General features: G+C 39.4%; 1 protein-coding gene across 1 annotated transcript in view; it reads right to left on the reverse strand.

Annotated features, from left to right (window-relative positions):
* Positions 1 to 3411: 3411 nt before the first annotated feature.
* The window catches only part of TGFBRAP1 (transforming growth factor beta receptor associated protein 1), a 32525-nt gene continuing 12947 nt past the window's right edge, over positions 3412 to 22989 (reverse strand). The window contains exons 5-12 of the mRNA XM_072338848.1: positions 17950 to 18032; positions 13903 to 14244; positions 12449 to 12506; positions 11986 to 12129; positions 11030 to 11176; positions 9216 to 9375; positions 8126 to 8559; positions 3412 to 7319 (exon numbers count right to left, since the gene is read on the reverse strand). Of these exons, the coding sequence (XP_072194949.1) occupies positions 7131 to 7319; positions 8126 to 8559; positions 9216 to 9375; positions 11030 to 11176; positions 11986 to 12129; positions 12449 to 12506; positions 13903 to 14244; positions 17950 to 18032 (1557 nt within the window). The 3' untranslated portion in view covers positions 3412 to 7130. The remainder of the gene's footprint in view (positions 7320 to 8125; positions 8560 to 9215; positions 9376 to 11029; positions 11177 to 11985; positions 12130 to 12448; positions 12507 to 13902; positions 14245 to 17949; positions 18033 to 22989) is intronic.

Below are 22989 nucleotides of genomic sequence, written 5' to 3' on the forward strand. Positions count from 1 at the left end.
ATCTAAAAGTTTTCTTATAAGTCCCTGCACTGCTGAGAGCACACAACAACACTTCGATATTTTAGTGCTGGTATAATGTCATAATGTAAGATGTCATCATGTGAGAGAAAACTTCTGATAGCTCTGAGCTTCTCCTCCGCTGAAGTCAGAGGTCAAGATACTCACAGTTCACAAAGCTATTTGCTTGCAGCTGGAATGAACTTCACCCCCCAAAATGCTAGGGATATCTATCTATCTATCTATCTATCTATCTATCTATCTATCTATCTATCTATCTATCTATCTATCTATCATCTTATTTTTCTTAGGAAAATGCTGTGAAACAAAGAGAACTGCCCAAAAGCACTGGGTAGCTTTAGCTTTTTGATGTTACACTGATGACATGAAAGAAATGAGGAAGTCCAGATGCAACTGTCATGTCTGCTCCCAGACGTGGGCACTACTCCCATCACTGCCAGGGGCTCAGGCTATGCCCAGAGAAACTTGGGTGTAAGAAATTAGGCATAATTGATGCATTCGCCAAACACCTGGCAGTGCTCTGATGAGAAGAGGGTGCTGACTTTGGGCTTTGGAGAAAATGAAGAAAGAAAATGAAGTTGAAGCTCTCTCACAGATATCATCCCTGTAAGAACAGTTTAGCAGCCATTAACTAGGTTACTAGGAACCTGCAGGCACAATGGACTTCTTGCACCCCAAAAGAAGAATTAGTGGGATAAAACCAGCAGGGTTTCTCCCAGTGGAGCAGGATGGGGTGGGCGGAAGACATTTTGCAGCTTAGCCACTGAAATCTGTTCTGAAGCCTAGCGTAAAGTCAGAACCTGGCAAGACACAATGGGATAGATTTGCTCTCAGATTTCTAAGTCTCCTTTCTCTGCACCCAGCTCACAAGTGTTTCTGTTCTAGAATTGTTCCAACTCATGGCTCACTGATGTCTGGCTTTTAATTCAGAGTCCTCTTGGAGCTCACTGGGCTGTGGCCTTTGAAAAAAGGCTCTGGCAAAACTGTTTCTAGCTGGCTTTGAATCCTGTCACAGCATGGTTTAAACCAAGGAGATCTTCCCATTTGTCCTCCCACAGGGAGTTAAGTCGACAGCTTAGTGAATCATTTGTACAAAATAATGATGCTTTAAGAGCACCATCAGTGTGCGCTCGCAGCCTGGAAGGCCAAGAGTACCCTGGGCTACAGTAAAAGAGAGTCAGCAGAGCAAGGGAAGGGACTATTCCTCTCTACTGTGCCCTTGTGAGGCCCCATCTGGAGTACTGCATCCAGACCTGGGGCCCCCAGCACAAGAAAGATGTGGAGCTCTTGAAATGTGTCCAGGGGAGAGCCACTAAGATGAACAGAGGGCTGGAGCACCTCTCCTGTGAAGGAAGATTGAGGGAGTTGGGACTGTTTAGCTTGGAGAAGGCTGTGAGGAGACTTGATTGCAGCCTTCAAGTACCCGATGGGAGCTCACAGGCAGGAGGAGGAACTGGCCTTTTATATAGTCCAAGAGTGATAGGGCAAGAGGGAATGGTTTTAAACTAAAAGAGGGCAGGTTTATGTTAGATGCTACGAGGAGATTCTTCACTCAGAGAGCGGCTAGGTGCTGGCACAGCTGCCTAGAGAAGCTGTGGTGCCCCATCCCTGGAGGTACTCGAGGCCAGGCTGGATACAAACAGATACTCCTGAGGCTGCCGTCAGCTATGGTTTCTGGAAATCTCCAAGAGCCTTGTTCTTTTCCAGACATTACATTGGACAGACTCCTTTGGATGCTTAAGCATTGCTTTCCTCTGGAAAAGAGCTGATCCCACTCTAGGCCCAATCTTGTCAACAATGGCCTGAAACCATACAACCAACCCGACCCAGGCTGACCCTGCTTGGAGTCAGGCCTGGGCCGTACCATGTCTGGAGAACCCAAACAGCTCAAGTTTCTCTGATTTTAACACACAGCAGGGACAGACAGCTACACATTGACAAGGCAGTGTCTTCAGGGTGTTACAGGCAATAATAGCATTGCTCCTGACTGCTATCAGCTTTTGAGGCGATGTTATCATCAGCCTCATTACCTACTGAAAACCTGCTGATGTTCAGCCATCAGTGTCCCATTGGCAGCATTGGCCTTCCTGACCTTGTGCTGTCCTGCAGCTACGGATGTTAGTTTTGGACTGGGCCCCTGGGGCCCATTGCTGCCAGAACAGCAGTGCCCTATTGATTGCCTTGGAAGGAGTTGCCAACTGGGTGATTAGCACAGGCTATTTTCTAACCACTGTCAAGGGGCAAAACAGGCTGAACTTCCACCGTGCTTTTTTTTATGATGCCTTTTTGCATTGCCATTTTTGTTGCAGTAATGCAATGAGGTTAATAGCCTGAGGTTGTGCTGGGGGAGGTTCAGGTTGGATAACAGGAACGATTTCTTCTCAGGAGTGGTGCTGCAGTGGCACAGGCTGCACAGGGAGGTGGTGCAGTCACCATCCCTGGAGGTGTTCAGGACCCATGTGGATGTGGCACTGAGGGACATGGTCAGTGGGCATGGTGGGGATGGGCTGCTGGCTGGATTGGATCATCTAACATCCTTTCCAGTCTTAATGATTTTATGCTTTTCAATCCTTCCAGTATCAAGTACACCAACCTCTGCATCCCAAACACCCACTGTAAGAGGCCCCTGAGGAACCCCCAACATACCCAAAAGCCTTTGCTTCAGCCAAACAAATAAGCCAAGCCTGATGGGACCGCAGGAACTGTGTCAAACAAATACAAGCAAACTCTGAACCAAGGAATCCTTTCAGTACAGTCAGTTTTGTGGTATTTTCACCAGTCACATGGTGTACAGCTTGTCTTCAGCATCCCACAGAAACCCACAGCATCACTAGGACCGCATTCCCTAGCAGAACTTGCCCCAGACTGCTGCCTACTCTATTCTCTGCTTCATGAGCACCAAGATGCTCCAAGGAGATGGAGCTGAGCTCACATAACAGACAGGATCCTTGCCCAAGAGCTTGAACAAAGAGACACAAAAAAAAGAGATGACAAGAATCTAGGTTTCCAGTGAAGGCCAGAAAACTGCCTAAGCAGCTGGTTCATTGTAGCTGAAAATCAGAGAAGAACCAGCCTTTCCCTGCCCACATATCTGCCAGTGTAACCACAGACTTAAATGGCAGAAGAGATGACTTTGGTTTCGTATAGCACATTCAGGCTTCCCACGTCTTTAATGGCAGTAGCTACTTCCATTGGAATGTGTGAAAACATCCAGATTCAGTAAGATCTACCAGTGCTGAAGAACAGCCATTTGGCTTCATTTATGAAGACCCTGTAGCTGCTGAAATTCAGCCTTCCATTTGACCATCGTCATCTGCCAGTCACCGAATGTGTCCTTCACTCGGCTGTTCGCATCCCATTGCCTTTGTATCCAGGAATGAACAACAAGCGTTAATTAAAAGAAGTTTTATTACAAATCAACATATTTATACATCTGTACATCTCACATACTGCTGTATTACGTTCACCAACATAATCGTTAGTTCAGAAAGCAGGAACAGTATCAATTTCCATCGGACCAATTTAATGCAAGGGACTTTTAGCTTTTTAATCAAACGTTCCAGAACATCATTTCTCTTCCTTTTTCCCTTTAAAAATAGCAGCACGTTTAATTACCAGTGCTCACAGGGCATAAGCTCTAAAGTTTTGTACAGCAGGAGAAAACAAAACAGTAGGGGCAAGAGGAGGGCAACTCAATGGAAAGGTGCTGGTTACGGCAGAGTTAGATCTAAGCAAATTGAGAAGAGTAGTAAAATGAATTTACCTCTTACAACTGCAGAAAATAACATTTTTAATGTCATTTGGGATAGGAGTCCAGCAAACAGGAGATTCTGTTATAAAGACTAAGTAGACAGTTAGGATAATGCTTGTTTTCCAGCATCTAGTAGAGGTCTCAAAGCATACATACTCCCCCATCCCTACCACTACCTTCCCACAGCTGACATTACTCAGGTTTCATGTTGTTGATGTGCTTAAGTGATGCTAAGGAACATCCAGAACTCTCCAAATTTAGTGTTAGAACTGTGATGCAATTTAAGAGCTTTTGGAGGTTGGCACTAAATACAATTTCCCCTTGTAACCCAGAAGCCACACCGCTGCCTGAAGCGGTCAGCCCATAGGTAATGCGTGATGTGCTCTGTATAACAGGGTTTGTTTTCTCCTCACTTTCAGCCCATTATTCTTGTACTATTAGAGACATGATCATTTTTCTTCTTTAAATCACAGCAATTAAGACCTATCTGAAATTCTCTCTAGTCATAAGCATATGGCTATTCATTTGAACAGAACATCAGATTATAGGCACTTTCTTATTTTTCTCCTCTCTTTCTGCCTTGGGGAGGGAAAAAAACCATCACATGATGACCCAAAATATATGTATATACACACATATATGTGTGTAATACACACACACACATCTTTTTAACCTTATCAAGAGCTGCATTAAGAAAACATATTCTGACTGAATCTCTTTTCTCCAAGGGCAGATCTAAGAACTCCTAAAGATCACATCAGGCTTAATCTCCCAGAGCCTGAGAGCTGTAGTGGTTGCCCTGCCAAAGGGCACTTCAGTGCACACACTTTCACATATTTCCTGGCTATAAAACAGAGGATAACACACACCACGCTGACACAGGCTACCATTTCCCCTGGTTGAATGTTATCCCAGCTGCTGAAGTGCTGTACACTCGCTGCAACAGCACCGCTCACCTGCCACAGCACTCCTAGGCCCTACCTCAGCCTCATAACTCTGTTTTTGCTTTTTCATTTTACTTCTGAGGGACTTGCACATTAACTCATCCACACCAGCCGTAGCACACAATTTTACTGAAGAAAAAGAAAAAAAAACAGGTGAAAAATGTATAAACAAATATTAGTGTTTTTCCACTCCACGTTCCTGGAGAACTAAAAGGATCCAATCTCCCAAGTTAAACATTAATTGCCTTCTTGGTCATCTGTGATTGCAAATCTGCTACCTTAGCATTGCTCCTATTCATGTATTTCTTTTGTATGTAGAATTAATTTGTATCTGCTATGTTTTTAAATTGAAAGTAAAACCCTGAAGAAAATCATTATTAATAAATCTTTATGTATTTTACAGATGTATCTTTTCACACCATAATTATTAATTGTTTTGTGATCTGAATAATATGATCTCTATTCCATCGTAACACGAGTTGACAGAGCTCATCACTACCTCATGGCCTGAACATCTTAAGCTTGGAGAGTGATGTCTGCTTTATTACCTCCCTATTAGACAGAAACAAAGAGCACGCTGAGGACGCTCACAGCAAAAGGAAGTATCTATGAGCGGCACGCCAATGAACACAAGAAGCTTCTCCAATCTTTGTAAAGCCTCCGCCCCTGCCAGCAACTATTTTGAAGACGTGGAACTAGAAATTTCTCATTGCTGTTGGTACACAGGTTGCACAGAAATCAGGAATACGAGACACAGAACCCGCTCATACCAAGGCTACACAGGAGAATCACTCGTACCACAACTCAGAAATGAGAGAGAACGCCTTTCGGAAGGTGCTTTTCATTAAGTTTGTCTTTCATGTCTGAGCAGAAGGAGCTGCAAAACTTAACTACTTTCTTTAAAACTCAATACAACAGCTTTACTTTACTGATTTCTGACTCAGCAAAGATCCAAAGGACTTTTACTTTCAAGACAAAGAAATGGATACTCCCCTCCAACCCCCAATCATGCAGTCTTGGTTGCCCATTTCTGGACTGCAATGGTGTTGAAAAAGCTGTTCCATAAGCCAACGTTTCTGTAACAGGAGATCTCTTCTGACCCCACATCCAGATGTTACCACACAAATAACCTGCTCTGCTGAAAGTCTCAACTCCGATTTGGAACACTAAAGCAGTAATCAGCTCCACTGGCACTCTCAGCTGCATTGAGCTTTCACTTTGAAATACTATTTTATTTGAGCTTCTCTTGTGGGAAGCAGCCCATCAACTGCTTTAAAATGGTTGAATGATTTATCGTGGTAATTCAGTACAAGTTTTGTTGCTGTCTGAAAAAAACTTTAGTTCACAGAGCATTTTGTAGAACGCAACAAATCCAATATCTCTGTAGTGCACCTTATTAGATTTCTTCCCAGTTATGCCACCTTCCCATGATTGCACAAAGTCATCCACAGGTATTAATACCCATTCTTGTTGAGTTTCAGTCTGCTTAAGTTATAACAAACATTTAAGCACATAACCTACATGCCTGCACATCAGCTACATCCTTTATCCTCCAAGGAAACCCTATGATGATATAAGATAAATGTATTCAACTGTATGTACAGTATACTTGCATATTAATAAATAAACCAATATTAAAAGTTTCTTGCCCCATAAAAAAGTGACTACAGTCTGACCAGGTAATCTGACTTCATTTCTTCATCCACGCACAGCTGTGTGACCAAGGCTATCAGTTTCCACTCAGTTTACTACAGTAATGATAGGAGCAGAAAATTAGCGGGCTAGTGCTTAAGTTTAAATTCCATACAGCAGAGGAGAGAAAGGAAATAAGAGTACAAAAAAGTGCAAAAGCCAACAACTTGTAGAGCAAAGAACACGTTCATTATGTGATCCTGGGGAAGAGAATCCAGCCCAAACCAGGATGTGCTGCAGCAAACATCATGAGCAAAGTGTGTTTCCGTCCTGATAGTCAGCTGCATGATGGCAGTCTTGTTGTGCAATGCTTCAAGAATTCCTACTCCAGTAGATACCATCTCCACCTCTACAAATGTATCAACACCACATTCAGTGCAAAGTGACATTTCTGAAAATAATGGTTTACCTTGTCTCTGTAACATTAGTCCTTACTGTGGAAAAAAAGGCTCACTTTCTTTGACTGCTTATTACTATATACAGAAGTCTATATTTGCACCTCTCCATTTCTGGTAGTGAATTTTTTTTTCCTCTATTTACATTCATTAGAAACTGAGAAGGCAATTGGCCGTATTTTATACTTACTTACATCTTCCCATTAACCCAATGACTATCTGTTCATCTTGATTTATGCTTAAAGTAGCTGCACTTGTTTTTTTTTCATTTTTCCAGTCTGCTTTCAGTGTGATATAAGTCATGGGAACCTCTGGGACTTGGAACATATTTCAAGTCTCACTGCTGGAGCTGGAAGACTGAGGAGTCACATTTGAGTTCAGATGTCTGTTTGCAGCACAGTGTGTGTGGACCATACCCCCATTTGGGTATCTTACAAATGCGGGCTCGCAGAAAGGATTTTGGCACACCTGACAGACCTTTTTGTCCGAGAGGAGAATTGGAGTTCCTTTATGTTTGACCTATGGAGGAAAAAAAAATCCAAATATGAATTTACTATTGAATAGAGTCAAATTAAGATACAGCAGAAAAAAAAAAGCAACATTTCACTAGTTACACCTGTGAGTCATTTAAAATGTACCAAATTGATGGCAAAAGTAGCTTGAACTATTTAACATGAAATTCAGTCTCTGTATCCATACTAGCTTGTTTCACACAGAAAAGCACATTTAATGCAACTGAAAACCTGATACAGCTTGCTAAACAAGAAACACAACTCCACAGCAAACAGAGCACTGTCGAGTTCTTACTGCAGACAGATTTTCTTGGATAAATCTTCATTAGAAGGAAACAGATCTAATTATACGCAAGAAAACTTTAACACTGCTCTACAGCCAGGAATAAAATACTCCTCAAGTGGATTTAACAAAATCAAAAGCTATTAATAAGCTTCAATGCCAAGTGTTGTGCAAGCTTTCTTGCAACTTCTGACATGGCTCAGTCCCAGCAAACAAACAAAAACAGAACTCAGTTGATAAATTTGTGGAAGAAATTCATTCATCTGGAAATCCCAAATGTATTTCCATCATTCCATTCAGTTCAAAGCCGTTCCTTTTTCAAAGCCCCACCTCCTCTTTTGTTTTATAGAAGCACAAAATTGACTATAGTTGCCATCACAAAAATGTAATAAATGCAGCAATTAGAACTGCCAAGGACCTGAAGTCAACTTTGCCCTCATTCTTAAGGTGTCTGATTATAATTAAATCCTCAGACTTGTAATAAAACTTCCAAGTGCCTCTATTAAAAACAAAACATAACAAAACCCTACCTTCTCATATTTGTAGATCAAGTTTTCGGCTTGTGCTAATCCAAGTGCAACCTGAGTCATTCTTTTTGTATGAATGCTTTGCCTCACCGCTCCAGCCAGGAATGGGGAGAGGAGCTGCACTGACCAGCTGTCAGGCACCAGCTGCAAAACCAGAGCTGCATCAAACTCAGCAGCGTGGTTATTCAAGAGATCTACAGCAGCCGTGACGAGTGCACAATCCGAAGTGTCTGGATTCAGATATACTGACAGCAGCATATGGAAGAGCCTCCGTCTGTACGGTAGATCTCTGTTCTCAGAGTTCCATATACAGTATTCTTCAGCAGCACGGAAGTCCTTTAACTCATGGACAAGGATATGCAAAGCCTTCTCATGTTCTTCTAGTTTTCCATATAAAATTGCACTTTCCATGTGAAGGTCTGTGCCACGGATTTTGTCTGTTAAGTGAGAAACAAGGTAACGTTTGCTCAGTGGAAAAGACTGCTACTTTCTCTTCCCAATTCAATTCAGCAAGTCCACAGAGCTCAATTTCCACTCATTTTGCAGAGAAGCTGGCAGCTCAGCTAGCTCCACAGCAAGCAGAAGAGAGAGGTGCTCCCACACCCTTCAAGACCCTCTGCATGATGCCATATGGTATGGAATATCCCTTCAGCCAGTGAAGGTCAGCTATCCTGATTCTGTTTCCTCTCAGCCTTTTGCTGAGAAACTGGAATAACCTTGGCTCTGTACAACACTGCTGTACAACAAAAATAACCATTGGGGTTTTATCAGCTGTGTTTTTCACCTAGAATGAAAACATAGCATCCTACCAGACACTGAAACAGGTGGCCCAGTGTGAGGACATGGATGCCCCCTCCATGGAAACATTCAAGGCCAGGCTGGATGAGGCTTTGAACAACCCAGTCTAGTGGAAGGTGTCCTTGCCTATAGCAGGGGGGTTGGAACTAGGAGATCTTAAAGGTCCCTTCCAACCCAAACCATCCTGTGGTTCTATGATATCTCAAATATTTTCATTTTCTATCTTTATGAGGACTTAGTAAATAGTATATGTTGGTTCCAGCAGAAAGCAAAACTACAGAGAAACGCATCTTACCCAAAATAAAGTGAATCCTATAAAGATCAGACTTCTGAAGAAGGCTACGTAATTTCAACAGCAGTTCAATTGTTTCCATACAGTTGTCTGTGGTCCCAGATTTTAGATGAAGTATCGCCTCCAAATACAAGGCAGCTAGATGAGTGTGGTACTTTTCTTTCTACAGTTGAAATAAACATTGTTAGCTCAAGTTTACAAAGACAATCCCTTCTCCCCATCAGTAACGTTTCAATTGATATTTATGTAATTCTATGAAGATGTTCAAGTTCATTCGTTTAATTCAAATTATTCAGAAAACTTTAGTTCACGCAATTAGCGAACTTATTCAGACCAGCTTCACAAGATAGGATATGCTATAACTACAGCTACAGGTTCTCTATCTCAACAATGCAACTACTTCTGAAAAACAGATGGCATTGTATTTGTAAGCTCATCTTTACCTTAAATAGACACATTCAACTGTGAGTTTTTTTGTGCAAAAATTATTTCCATTCAATACACTAGAACAGATCTCTCGCCTTTGACTACAAGTATGTTCTATGTAGTCTTCTCTTGTTTCTCTACTAAAAGTAACTTTGACCTAACACAGTTTTCTCCATACTTAAGTATCTTCTTTCAACTTTTCCATTTCTGCAGTAAAATCTGAGCAAGGCAGAGGCAGGTCTAAGTGTTATTCATTATGTCAGCCAACAATACAAGCTGATGGTTTGACTACTGTTTGAAACATTCTCACTACAGCAGTCACAGTAATCAAATACTTTCTAAAGAACAAGTAAACGCATAACTCAGTACTTATAAACAGGCAGAGCAGATTTACTTATAAATTACTTCTGCTAGAAATATTCTGCAAAACCAACTTTAGAAGTTTACTTGAAAATATGCGTGACATAAGAAATCAGAACATTCGCTGGTCAGTGTCATGCACCTTGACTATCTGAAACAGCAGCAAACCACTGGTTCAGCATGTATATTTTAGTAATGTAAATTCATTAACTGGTCTACTGAATTTCTTTTCATGTTTTCAGGCTAAAGCAATTGCAATTTCTTCTGTGTTTAAAATGTCTTACATCCAAGTACCAAAACATTTTCTTGCTTAAAATAAAAAGAACATACTGTTTACACTGTCACTTCTGACTAGTGAACACATTTTTTGGATATTCAACATTTGGAGATGCTTGGAATTCTAGAGTTAGAGGTGCATGTTTTAGTTGTCTCTCTCCAAAAGGACAAGGTAAAATATACCTATATATCATATCTAAATGACAGTAAGTTTGAATGTTTAAAAATGACAAATGGCACACAACAGGAATAAATACATAAATAAAAAGGTTTCCAGCAACTGATATGCAGTCAACTCTGATAGACTGAACACATCCTTGTTTCACCTTCTCTTGTACACTTTGCAGGTATCTTGAAGCTTTACATGTACAACCCTTCCAGGATGTACTGTTTAGTCTAAATGAATGCCATACTGAATAGTAGCAAACATACCAAGGAAATTTTCATTGAAAAATCCTAAATCACTGTTTATGGAATGAGCCTCACCAGTGAGGCAGACAAGTATGTGATAATCAGATGCAAAGGTAAGCAATTGTTTTGCCATAGTGAGAGCTGAAAAGATGAAGAAAACAGAATATAGATCACAGATTCTTATCTCCTAGTCTAACCATAAAATACAGAGAGCATGGAAAGCTTAATATCTAAATAACTTCAATAATGCTCATTTCTTCTTGATTTTGGCTTGCTTCAGAGTTGCTCATCATACAAGTAGGATTTAGCATGCAGGCTACTTTTGGTATTCCTGCAGGACTCACCTCTATTTTTCTTTCCAATACAAGATGTTCTAGATACTTAATACGTGCTTTAGGATATTTGTTAAGGCAACTGATGATATCATCCGGATTAATGTTGTTTTTCTCTTGTTCTTCCAAAGGTCTTTTAGTGAAAATCTGCACTCCAACCTAGAAAAAGGCAATTGCGTTTAGGAACTCAATGTCAGCCATTTTATTATCATTTCAATATTTGTTTAACAGCACTATCAGATCAGTCGGTACCTTATTCAGAAGACAACACAAAACTGCCTCTCAGACTACTAAGATTACACTGCTTTGTGCTTAATGCGATCATACCCACTTCTATCTCCCTTACCTCAATCAGCAGTCTACACACTGTCATGACTATAAACCTTCTGTTGAATATACTCTACACTAGCTAGGAGAGGTACTGAACTAGGGATATGATTTAGCTGGGAAGTATTGGTAATGATTGGACTAGATGATCTTCTAGGTCTTTTCCAACCTTGATAATTCTGTGATTCTGTGAACAGATCAGCATAACAGTGGGACAGTTTACTGCAAAGGACTGAAGTGTAAGATGGAGATCTGAATATGCACAGATTAAATCTGTCACACAGAAACTGAACTTTAAATCAATACTGCTAAGGTAATGACCTATTCCACCAGTACAGACTAACATAGCATAAAGCATGCCTCTTAACAGTACACTAACAGGTATTACAAAGTTGCATTTTTACTTCTGCTGGAATAAGGTTTTTGATGTTGTTGCTGTTTTTAAGCAATGAGGTGTTGCAATGAATGAAGGCTGTTTATTCCACAGCCCAGCAGAAACATCATCCTTCACTGGAGTTTGCTTATAAGAAAAAGCAGCAGCAGCTAACCTTTTAAATGAGCTTTTAATAAAGATCTGAAAATTATCCCAGAAATGTGGAAAAACAAACAAACAAACCAAACCAAGTGCACCAATCACAAACCTCTTCATTTTTTTGTAAAACCCATTCAGAGTATTTCCACACCAGATCCTGGTCTGAGCAGAATGTCAGGAAGTCTACTACATATTCATAGAGATCTGAACGTGTAGAGTCTTCGATGTCTCCATCAACTATTTGCACCCATAACTGGAAAAAAAACAACAACACGCAAAGATTAGAAAGTATTTAAACATGCTTATGACTCAAAAAGTATACAGCCTATAACAACACTTAGCATTAGCCATGGTATGCATGCAGTTAGAAAAAAAAAAGCTTCTATGAACACGAATTGTGAGGGACTTCACTGATTATAGAATTCACACTTCCTCTCCATCACAGGCTTTTCTTGTACCTGCTACATTCAACTAATTCAGTACCCACAATGTGTGGTTTCACCATCTGAGAACGCTTAGCAGTATAACAGCTAGGATTTTATAATTACTGATGCTAAAAGCTTTATACTCACCTGAAGTGCTGCAGCATCTTGACCGTTGTAGTGATACAGGAGACCAAGGGCAAAATACCTGTATGAAAATAGAAGACAGTACTAAAATTGATACAACTTTCCTACCAACTTCACTGTGGTTTGATTAGCATAGAACCTAACAAACAGTTGCTTACAGTGGGATTTCTAAGTGACATGCACACAGTCATGTCTACATTCAAAGGAAAGAAGCCTTTTCCTCGAAAAGCATCCATGTCCCTCCTTTCTCTTAAAATACTTAGAAGTTACTAGCTCTAATTTAAATGGTTACAAATCATCAGTCAATTCAGAGATGATTCTCATGCTGTTCTCCGAATTTCACATACATGTGTAACACAGCTCTAAATAATAAGCATTCAGCCAACTGTTAATCACGTGCAATTAAACTCAAACGTATATGCTGCTTATCTTTAAAACTTTGTTTTGCTATCAGAAATATATCTGTCTTTACTGGAGCATGAAATGAAGTTAGGTAAGGAAGAGCTTCATACGGTACCATCACAGACTGGGGTTTTTTTGTGTACTGTAATATAAATGAAGCTCAAGTTCTATAATGACTGTTCTCACAAACTATGTTATGCATTTCACATCTGCAAAGGCTTGCCATGCAGAGCATAAATACCAAGTGTACTCAATAAACCCCCTGCACTAAATCTAATCACAATTAAAGTCTGCTCTCCACAACTGTAGTTGTGACTACTGCACCACACACTATAAAGACTGAAGAAATGAAATCAAAGAGAAAGGCTACCTACAACTGGACTGATTTTCATTCCTATTTTTTTCCCCAATTAATTCTCTTTTTATCCATCAGCATTTCTAAATTGAAGTAATTGTCAGTCATTTGTGGAGGTTGGTGGCCCTACCTGCAGTGGGATGGGGGGGTGGGAGTTGGAGATCTGTGATTCTTGAGGTCCCTTCTAACCTGGGACATTCTGTAATCCCAAGCAGTGTCCCTTTGGCAAATCATTGGGAGCACAGTGAGTTCAAAATTCAAAAGCAGCTTTTCCTTATTGCCCCAAATATGCAGCTACAATTTAAAAGCTACTTGTTATTTAACAGCTTCTACCTAGCATGTTTTGAGACATCTTTTCATTATGTTCTAAACATTTAGGACTACCGCTGCTGCTGCATCCGTTCTGTTCTCACACTACCACAAGGGCAAATAAATTGCTTTTTGCCCACTGAAATCCACACCAGTACTAATTTTTGCACTGGACACAGTTTCAAGGGGAAAAATCTGTATTCCACAAGAAAAGTTTTCTTTCACCTTTGATTGTCAATTAAGGCCTTTCTCCCCAAATTTGGGGATTTTTAGGTAAAATTGGCTTTTGGACATTAAGTCAGAAATGCATCACTCTAGAAGTCAACAGCTTTTTAGGTCAAACATTTTACTTCCTGTACTGAAGGGTGCCATACTCTAAAAATCCACTTACTTTTTGTGCTTTTCCAGCCAGGCAGCGCTATCTGTTAGGAGACAGAAGTTCTCTGAAACCAGCAGATCCAGCAGGCTTTCATGATTTGCCTCTGCATATAACTTAAGTAAAGCCGTGTCAATATCTTCCTTGTAGCCATTTGCAACCTCAGTGCTGCGGACTTCATTCAAGTAACTCATGAGGAATCGTTTGCATTTTATCATCTTCTCCTGGTCCCCTTGCGTCAGCTGGTTTAGGTCAGCATATTCATGCAGTGGTGGATGAGACCGTATAAATGAAGAGGAAGTAGGCAACAGGAAGGGGTAGAGAGAGATCAGCTCCCGGACGTCAAGCTGGCCGCTTCTGCAATTACAGTGTCAAACTAGATGAAGCAAAAAAGAAAGAAAAAGTATACATAGGCACAAAAAAATAACATTCTGGGAACGTGTGCACACATGCTAGAGGCAGGACACCAATATGTCATGAGATTCTGAAACCTATTGCCTGCTGCATCAAGTATTGTCAGAACAAATTTGGATTTATTTTTTTTTTTAAATATTTCTATATATATTTTTAAATCTCCAGTAGATTACTGAGAATGTAGAGACTGTGCAGTCTTTTGTTTTTGACATTTTACAGCTTCTTAGTAGCATACAGGGAAAAACAAACAAACATTAGCTGAACAGTTGCAGGGAAGATCCTGGGACTGTCCTAGACTTTATCAATAGGTAATGGTAGCTGACTGAGGCACGAAAAACCCAAGACGGACAGTGAAACCTTCCAGGCAAGCCAAGACTATGTAGCACATTGTAACACAAGTATGTTACTCTATACAGTTTTTCTCTTCCACATCCAAGAATCTCCTCAAGCAATGGAAAAAGACAATGTTATAGAAGAATCAGAATTTGGTCCATATGTGGCAAATATCTCCCCAATTTTCACACTCAGAATGATACTTCCTCCAAGGCTTTCCTTTAGAAAAACAGCAAGCAATCAAGACTTGTATTTTATTTCTCTGTCAATTCATTATTCAGAATTCATCTTCAGAGACTAGCTTTTCTGAAAGGCAGAAGGGACTGTTGCTGAAAAAACTAAAGGTGAAGTTCAAGTTCTCCAAAAGAAACTCTGTTTAATTTATTCCCCCCCCAAAACAAAACTTAAAATGTACCAACATTTTAACCGTTTTTTCCAACATTGTCTACATTTTACCAACGTTGTCTACCCAACAATCAGCAACCTCAGGAAGACTTTCCTGTTCACAAAACTGACTGGAAAATTCTCAAAGAAAACTAGTTATAGCCATGGAACTAAATAGAGCAGGAGCATTTTTTCATCCTATAGGCAATAATTGTAAATGATCATGAAATTACAGAATGACTTAGGTTGGAAGGGACCTCACAGCCTACCCTGCCCCAACCCCTGCCGTGGGCTGGGCTGCCCCCTACCAGCTCAGTCTGCCTAGGGCCCCCTACAACCTGGCCCTGAGCACCTTACAGGGATGGGGCACCACAGCTTCTCTGGGCACCCTCTGAGTAAAGATCTTCTCCCTAATCTAATATTATTCACCCTTCTTTCAGTTTAGAACCATTGCCCCTTGTCCTATTGTTGTCTTTCCTCATAAAGATCCAAGTAATCTGCTCTTAGTGGCCTTGCTAGAGCAGGAATCTCCAGAGGTTCCTTCCAACCTCAACTGTTCTGCTGTTCATCAGTCTACAACATGGGTTAATCCCTCATCTATTGTTCTGTAGTAATTAAAGCAATGAAGGCATGCTCCAAGTTCTTGACAGAAAAATAATCTCCAAACCACCCAGAAAACACGAACTAGTAAGAAGCACCACATTGTTAACAACTACTTAGAACTTTAAAAGTATGACTTAAGGATGTCCACAGGCTATTGAATCTACCAGAAGAGTAAAATTCTGGGAGAAAACAGCAGCAATAGCAAGAAATTTAAGAGCAGTAAGCAAGCATCTTGTTTCAGAGCCTAGTGACTGCAAAGCACGGAAATAGCAACAATAGTAACAGAAAATTTTATCAGAGAAAAATTTGAACATAAGGAGCCTTCCTGTAAAGAGAGGCTTCAGAGAATCACAGAACCATAGAATGGCCTGGGTTGAAAAGGACCACCATGATTATCTGTTTTCAACCCCCCTGCTATGCGCAGGGTCACCAACCACCAGACCAGGCAGCCCAGAGCCACATCCAGCCTGGCCTTGAATGAAATGATTCACACACTACTGCCTAAAAAGCTTAATCTCTACACTAGAAAGGTCAGCCTCTAATAAAATAGATGTTCACATCTACTTTGCCGATTCCTGCAGCTGTTATTTCCTTTTAATTCCTCTTTTTGGATTTTGCATTTGGTTTTGATATTCCACATTATGATGACCTCCCCCACCATGATGAATTCAGCAACAGCCTGCTAAGCACACTGTTTGCTTTGTGTATGTGTAAATTCCCAATGGTAGCAACATGAAAAAGCACAAATTGTAGGTTATAATGGATTATACAATGCTAGCAATAACAGTCTGTCAAACCAAACAAATCCTGCTGTGACAGCTCATTTTAAGGTTAACAGATTCAGCTAAAGTTCTTCCCTCCCTCTGTTTAGCTATTAAGAGTTTAAATCCAGCTACTACTTCCTTCCTTTTTGTCAACGTTAGCCAGTACTTGGAAGCATCAGCATAACCAGAAGGAACTTAGTAGTAAAGTATTCCTCTTAAAAGCTTCAGCCTCTAAGAACTATGACTTTAAGAATAAGCTAACTGTTTGGACAAGGATAGCCAAGGATTATTGATATAAGAAAATGAGACTTAGTCCAATGCAATTATTACCTGTCTGATTTGTAACTCACAGATATTTTCTGAGAAATGAGCCAATCTTGCTGCAAATTTGGCCAGCAGCAGATCCACATCTCATCAGTTCCTTGAAGCTTCTGCTGCTATTGATTCATTGCTAACTCATCTTCTCCTCAGACAAGTGTCCCTTTGGCAGTTTAAAGTAAATTATCTAACTAACACTAACTTACACCACCAGCAGAACGATACATGCAGACAGGCAACTGTTTGCATAGATTGCCATTATCATTCTCATGTTTCCTTCAGATACCAAAAAACTTAGAATGAACAAGATTATGTCCCGATATACACTGAGACAATCAAATATCACTTGGACTGGGTATGATGGCCGAGGCTGAAAAAGAAACACCCTAGGATGCTGACCCAGCTTCAAAATTCATGCTTGGACAGCAAGTTTTCTCATGAAACACTTTCTCTATAAAGGATCTTGCACAATACTATTCACTGAAACTCACTTGTCAGATGGACTGCCAGCTGGATAGATGCGGCAGAAATGAACTCAAACTATTTTACCACAGCCAGACACAGTAAAAGAAGTCTATTGGAAATCCACGTGGAAAAATTTAGTGGGAATTTTGTAAATGATTCTTTACTTCATAGACCTTTTAATTCTGCTTCAGATACACAACGCAGCAAAGACTGAGTCCAGTGTTTGGAAGATCACAGAGAGGAAAACTTAAAGTTGCTCACTACTGCAAAAAAATCACAAGGTAATACAGACAGTGGTCATGGCCAAAATAAATTGTTCAAATGCTGATCAGGCCTTTCCTGTCATTCTCCAATTTCCACTGTATGTACACAGCCCATTCAAGCCCACTCTTTGCCATTGTCCTGGTACACTGGAGACAAAGTGGAAAACTCCCTCTCTAGTAGTAACTTATCCCAAAGCTTCACTTTCCTTGAAATACTTCCATTAACCCAAGAACAACTCTTTCCTATAATGTAGAAGTCCGCTACCTACACACAAATAGATTACAGAATAAGAGTAACCTTAACACTACTGTACACCAGAACAGGAAAAAAAAGCAACCAGTTGCATTAGCTCTTGAAATACTAAGTTGTTTCACATTTTCCCCTAAGCAAGCCATTTTATCACATTTGATCACAAATTTGCATCAAAAAACTATTCAAGAGACCAAGTGTTTTTAAAGCCAATTACACTAACTCCTTATTTAAAGATAAATTACTAAATTTCTTGTCACACAATTACCTGAAGAGTTCTTTTGCTTCAAGGAACTGAAGCTGTGCAAACTGTATAAAACCTGCTTGCTGCAAGATTCGTTTGTACATTACCTGTAAAAGAGAAGGGGGAAAAACTGTTATATTTCTAAGGAGTTTAGTCAGAGCTGTAAAAAGTACATCATAAAAACACCAAAGACATGACTTTCAACTGGAACCATTACGTAGCATGCAAAAATAATATCGTGATATTAAATTGTATGTACCCACATGTACTCTGAATCTGCTGCCCAGGCCGAGTTACTTTCACAGATGTATGTAAACACAACACTATCCACAAAAAATTACTAAAAAGAAATCAACAAACAGGCAAATTCAGGTTTTCTTATTCATACATTGACTCATCCAACACCAGTCTGACCTGCCTCCAATTTTCCTTTAAGGTATTTGCAAATGTGAAAGCTGATGGTTATCTTTAAAGTTCTTGTAATTCACCGGACAAAAAAAGACAAACCAAAGGGTCTCAGCTGAAAACAAACAGCCAACTTCCTCCTCTTCTGACCATACTCCTCCTGCTGCCTCCCTGGAGATCTTCACAGCCTCTTTTCCCAGTTGATGTCAATATTGGATTTTCTAACAGGTGTTTTTGTTGTTGTTTTTAATAAACGAATACTTTTAAAGCAGTTCAATTTATCAAATACAGAATACATCACGAAATGCACACGAAATATGGTTAAAAAAAACACAAGTAAAGCACAAGGGAAGCAATGTGTTATAGTGATTTGGTGTTAAGATCATGCCTAGACAGAAAAAAAAATTCCCAAAGAAAAAAAAGCATTAGAACAAGAACAAATCTGCTTTAAATACTACTTTTCTAATATATTTTTTAATCAAAATGGTGAATTGGTTACCATTAAATTAATTGTAGTTCAAATATTTCCAAAAGCAAAAGGAAAATTACTGCAAGGAACCTGAACTGTGATTTGCAAAGCAGCCACTGCTTGAGACAGCACAAGTGTTTTGTGAATACAGCTAGCCACTTCCACATGCTCTCAACTTTACCCTTCCCCTTTATCATGAATACGCAGCTTTCTGATATCAGGCAGAGTACATGAATGCTGTTATTAATAATACTTCCATTTTCAATGAGAACACCCAGAGAAATTCCAGTACATTTAGACACACAACTCGGGCATATTTCAAGCAGAGTAGACTGATATTTTAATCATTGATTTTTTTCATCTTGATTAAAGACTGTGGATGTACCAAGAGAAAGTCTTGGCTTAAGTCCATTTAGTTTGCACACACTTTACTAATGGATTAACCTACAAAAATACTCATCCATGATCATTAGAAAACCATTATAAACTATTGATTTGTAGAACAGTAAGACTTCTCTTGCCTCCCTGGTGTTGGAGATAAAAGGATAAGCAGAGGGACATGTTATCTGGCACATCTTCTCAGACAAACGCTATGCCAAAAGGGAACTTAATTGAGCAATAACGTAAAACTACCTCAGATGATAACGCATACATCAAACACCCAAATATCTTAGATTTACAACTGTGTTATTACACCAGTGAACTGAAACCTGTGAGTTTATGAATAGCTGCCTGGTAACTGCCTGAGGATGGGATGCAGAGAGGTGCTGGTAGAGGATTACAACCTGCATCCAATCATGCCAAAAACCTTCAAAATCTGACCTCAGGCTTGCTACAAAGGGCCGAAGGACAAACACCATAGAGAGAAACCAACATTACAGTTTTTTTGAGGTCCACTTTCAATTTTTTCAGTCGATGGACCACTAACATTTACACATTAGGAATTAAGGTATCAGAGTTAAGTTTGCAATGATTGGAGTCACCGACCCAATTGGCAATTGGTGGAGTCACCAACCCTGGGGGTGTTCAAGGAAAAACTGGATGTTGTGTTGAGGGACATGGTTTAGTGGGAGCTATTAGTAATAGGTGAACGGTTGGACTGGATGATCTTTTAGGTCTTTTCCAACCTTGGTGATTCTATGATCTAACACACTGAAGACACTGCCTTAATTGTATGGCTTACCCTTTACAGCAATCTTCAAATATAGTTTACGTATAGGCCTAAGAAATCAGTGTTAAATTTAAGACTGATTAAGTGGTATTCAGTTTCATTTAAACGCTGATGTATCCCCACTTATTCCTTTATTACCCAACTTCAGTGGACAACTCCAGGCAGATGCTTTTCCAACTTCAAAAAATACACTGATAAAATCAACCAGAATGCTCCATATCTTAAGCCAACAAGGCAAGCATCACACATTAAAATGCCTCAAGACTACAAAAGCAGATCTGGAAAATACGGCAATACTTTGCAGGGTTTTAAAAATAAGGCAGATCTACGAGCCAGCTACAGTTTATTTTTGTTTATGATATAGAAGCGATCCTGAATTCTTCCAGATTCATTTGCCAGAATACTGTAACCGGCAGATTTAAGAAGGTACTAAGCTATAGTCTGTCAGAATTCAATGCCTTATTTACTCCCCCAGCATTTTTGAAGAACAATTACAGGACTCAGAGTACCGTAGGTAAATTCCATATTGTTGACTGAACTCACATTAAAAAAAAATAGCAAGGACAGAAGTTTAGCTGCAGAAACATGAAGATTTTTATTAATTCCTATTTGAAAAAGAACTAGTAAACACAGCTGATTGTTGAAGCTACATTAGCTATAGCAAAGCCTTAATTCGACCAGCAGCTTGGAAAAGCCTTTCTAGTAATATCAGAATTCCCAACAAGACTGCCACGAAGATTCTTTCTAGAAAATTACCTCAGTTTTCATCAGGTTTGTGTGCAGTTAACAAGTTTTTTGAAACTAGAGAGAAATGAGAGGCAAAAAAAGAGATACCTATGCAAGAGGTGTGTCAATCTAACCAAGGTCTTCACTACCATCAACCATGATTTCTGCAAACTTCAGCTGTCCTGAAAAATTAATAAGTAGCGTTCAGTCATTTCATGGTAGCATGGTAGAAAGGCCTTCCTATTCTTCTACAAAAAATGATATTCAGCAAAGCAGTCTCCTTTGCACCTCTCTTGTTTAGCAGTTTTTACTTAACGATAATTCTTGATGCTCAAAGACATTTTCATGTAGTACAACAGAAATATGCACTCTGCGGGAGCACGTGTTAAAAAATGTTAGAGCTACTAACACAAGACCTTCTTCCCATAGACTAAACATTTGCTGTACAAATAATTCTAAGAATGCAGTACTTTACTGTTTCAACCCAAATATCATTCTGCATTATTGGTATATATACACATATATTTATTTAGATATAAGTAAAGGAAGTGTACAACTGCGTATGCATGCAACAATGCAGTATTAAACTGTAGAAAAAACCCTGCATTTTCAAGAACTCCCTTGACCGAATTTAAGTCACATATGCAATGGCAAAAGCCATTCCAAACTGAGGAAGATAAAACAGCTTTACTGAAAGTAAAGGCAGTATACTAACTGTATCTAACAATTGCAGTCACCCCTACAGGTACTGGATCAAGTACCTGAATTCAATAACTTTCTCCTCCTACTCCTGCTAGTATAAAATGGTGAATTAAGGCCTTGAATGTGTCAGCTACACATGAATCAGTAGAGCTTGCAAAATAGATACATGAAGATATTTATTAGATATGAGTTAGAAGGGAGAGATTACGTGACCAATTAAAGAATGCCAAAGAAGTGATGCAAGAGATGCACGTGAGGCACATAGTTTGGAGGTAATCCATCAGGCTTATATTACGGGAGACTACAGCAAAGGAAAGACTCGTACCAAAATGCTCATACCAAAACTGTAATGACAGCATTAATTATCAGAGGCACATTAGAAAGCAAGGTCAACACGTTATGTTTCCAGCTACTGATGCATTCTAAAAAAATTGGAGCGGAATGTCAACAACAAATTCAAGTTGAATAATTTTAACAAGTCAATGGGAGCCTTCATCAATTTAAGCTGTAGTTAACATCAGTCTGTAGTTAACATCAGTCTGTAGTTAACATCAGTCTGTAGTTAACATCAGTCTGTAGTTAGAACTCAAAACCTCAAGAGTTTTTGCTTACACGTAAGTTTTCTGCTTTCCAGCCTTAGCACTGAGCCAAAGTAACTGAATACCCTTGAAAAACAAAGTCAGAAAGAACCTAACAATATTCTTGGAAACAGTAATTTGGGGAAGTAAGATAGACATATAAGTGCACATAATGCACTTGTAAACAGGAGGAAACCTACCCTAAAGGCAGAAAAATCCTAAAAGGAAGAAAATCTCAGAGGAATTAATCACAAATCTTATAGAATAAGTTGCAATTAAATCTGTGGAAAAAAAGTCATTAAGACATTTCCCTCACTAAGTCCTCAGAAACTGGAAATACTTGGAAAATTAGAGGCCATAATACACAGAAGACGTTTTAATCACACATCCTGTCCTCACAGAAGGATTTTAGTTTGCCTCTATAGATCCCAAAGGAAAAGTTAGGCATTAAAACAAAGTTCAAATCGAATTCTGAATTTGCTGAGATATTTTCCAATACTTTTCAAGTTTTCAAGTACTTCCAGATAGTTGTGCCTTCCTAAAAGGAGGGAAAACACATTTCTGCCATCCAGCAACCTCCCAGCCGCTCATTCTACAGAGGAACTAAGGATCAAAGTGAAAGCTGTTAAAAATCTCCATTTCATTCAATGATTTCTTTCCAAGGGCCTTGAACAACATTTACATGTTATGATATGAACAGAATTGCAAAATTCTACAAACTAAAGTATTTCCTGAAAGACTAAATTCATTTTGGCCCACAGAAGTTTTAAAATTTCCACAGACAGGTACCAAAATCTTAGTGTTTTCTAAGCAAACTGAAAGATGCCATTCTAAGGGCTGTGTATTACTCTGAAGTACATAGAAAAAAAGAATATTAATTTCAGCTCTGCATATAGATTTCACACAGACTACAGATCAAAGGGAAAGAAAGCATCAAACATCCATTCACATACTTGGTGAATAGTTTCAAGTTCACTTTCTAAAATACTGCTCCAGAATAAGCTGATTATTTG

Source organism: Excalfactoria chinensis, chromosome 1, assembly GCF_039878825.1.
Source record: "Excalfactoria chinensis isolate bCotChi1 chromosome 1, bCotChi1.hap2, whole genome shotgun sequence".
Classification (NCBI taxonomy): domain Eukaryota; kingdom Metazoa; phylum Chordata; class Aves; order Galliformes; family Phasianidae; genus Excalfactoria; species Excalfactoria chinensis.